This window comes from Mesitornis unicolor, unplaced genomic scaffold, assembly GCF_000695765.1.
Source record: "Mesitornis unicolor isolate BGI_N332 unplaced genomic scaffold, ASM69576v1 scaffold38703, whole genome shotgun sequence".
NCBI classification, from domain to species: domain Eukaryota; kingdom Metazoa; phylum Chordata; class Aves; order Mesitornithiformes; family Mesitornithidae; genus Mesitornis; species Mesitornis unicolor.
The window spans coordinates 1-2,062 of NW_010174647.1; the positions used below are offsets into that span (position 1 = coordinate 1).

General features: G+C 62.8%; 1 protein-coding gene across 1 annotated transcript; it reads left to right on the forward strand.

Moving 5' to 3' along the window:
- Positions 1–4: 4 nt before the first annotated feature.
- LOC104534578 (coronin-7-like) lies at positions 5–2,059 on the forward strand (the record flags this gene model as incomplete). The annotated part of the gene is made up of 11 exons (XM_010181119.1): positions 5–44; positions 136–311; positions 389–497; positions 596–682; positions 796–938; positions 1,026–1,130; positions 1,235–1,320; positions 1,404–1,545; positions 1,659–1,748; positions 1,822–1,938; positions 2,024–2,059. Coding segments are annotated over 11 exons (1,131 nt in total), but the record flags the coding sequence as incomplete, so codon positions are not given.
- Between the last annotated feature and the right edge of the window lie 3 nt (positions 2,060–2,062).

Below are 2,062 nucleotides of genomic sequence, written 5' to 3' on the forward strand. Positions count from 1 at the left end.
CTTCGTCAGCAGCCCTAGCCAGAAGTCGCTGCAGAGCATTTTGGGTGAGCAGGCAGCAGGGTGGGCTCGGCGTCCCCTGGCTGGGGACACACTGAGGGGGACCCAGGGTGCTCACCCATCCCCTGCTCACGCCAGGGCCCAGCTCCCGCTTCCGGCACACGCAGGGCCGAGTGCTGCACCGCGACACCCACCTCACCAACCTGCGGGGGCTCAGCCTCACCACGCCGGGCGAGTGCGATGGCTTCTGCGCCAACCACCAGCGCGTCGCCCTCCCCCTGCTCTCTGCCGGTGGCCAGATTGCCGTCCTTGAGGTACCCCTGGTGTGGTGCTGGGGCCAGCACGGTGCCGGTGGGAGCCATGCAAGCGATACCCTGGCTCTGTCCTGCAGCTCTCCAAGCCAGGCCGTCTCCCTGACACGGCCATGCCCACCATCCAGAACGGCGCAGCGGTGGCCGACCTCTCCTGGGACCCCTTCGACCCACAGCGCCTCGCTGTCGGTATGCCTGCCGTCCCTGGAACACATGGGACTTGTACCCTGCCACCGGGTGTGCTAGATCATCGTATTAACCACTATCCATCCATTTTGGTGCCATAGCGGGCGAAGACGCCAAGATCCGGCTGTGGCGGATCCCCAAGGGAGGCCTGCAAGAGACACTGCAGGAGCCTGAAGTTGTCCTCCGAGGTGAGGGGTGCACAGGGAGGAGCACCGAGCACCAAGCACTGGGGACAGACCAGGCCAGTGGTGTCCCCGTCCAGCACAGGTGGGAACAACTATGTACCACTTGCCCTTTCCAGGTCATACGGAGAAGATCTACTCCATCCGATTCCACCCCATGGCATCTGATCTCCTGGTTTCCTCCTCTTACGACATGACCGTGCGGATCTGGGAGCTGAGCACCGGGCAGGAAGCCTTGTGCCTGCAGGGACACACCGATCAGGTGAGGGATGACACACCTGGCTATGCCCAAGAGGTGCATTTGGCTGGGCAAGGGGCATGAAGGGGGAGACAATATTTATCTCCCCAGATCTTCAGCCTGGCTTGGAGCCCTGATGGGAAGAAGCTGGCGACAGTGAGCAAAGACGGCCGGTTACGGCTCTATGAGCCCCGCCGCACCCCTCAGCCTCAACAGGTACCATCACAGTGGTGGGGACGGGCTGGAGAGCGAGGGGGTGTGGACAGATGCCTGCACCCCCAGCTGTCCCTGAGCAGGCAGGATGACCTTCCCCCTTGCAGGAGGGTCCAGGTCCCGAGGGGGGCCGTGGAGCACGCCTGGTTTGGGTTTGTGGCAGCGACTACCTCCTGGTGTCTGGCTTTGATAGGTAAGATGAAACACAGCCGTTCCTCCCTGAGGCAGGGGCCTCCAAGTGATGCCATGCCCCTCCCCATTGTCACCTCCCTGCAGCCGCAGCGAGAGGAGGATCCTCCTGTACCGGGCACAGGCCCTGTCCGAGGGACCTTTGTCTGTCCTTGGCCTCGACGTGGCCCCCTCCACCCTCCTTCCCTTTTATGATGAGGACACCAGCGTTGTCTTCCTCACTGGCAAGGTGAGGGTTTGCCCCTCCAAGAAATTGGGAGGGCAACCTGCCTGCAGCACCCCAACAGTGCAGAGGGACCCTCTATGCATCCCCTGCCAGCCCCCATCTTGCTCCATCCCCAGGGTGACACCAGAGTCTTCCTCTATGAGATAGCGCCGGAGCCCCCCTATTTCCTCGAGTGCAACAGCTTCACCTCCAACGAACCCCACAAGGTAAAGGGGGGAAAGCTCCCTGCCCCCCCTGCCAGACCCACAGCAGGCCCTGCTCATGTCTCCACCCCATCAGGGCTTCGTCTTCCTGCCCAAAACAGCGTGCGAGGTGCAGGAGGTAGAGTTTGCCCGGGCACTGCGCCTTGGGCAGAGCACCCTTGAGCCGGTGGCTTTCCACGTGCCACGGGTCAAGGTAGGCAGTGGGGACTGGGCTGTTTTGGGCAGGGGGTAGGAGGCAGGGGACCCCCCTCAGGAGTATTTGCCCCTTGCTACTGCAGAAGGAGTATTTCCAGGACGATATCTACCCACCAACCCGC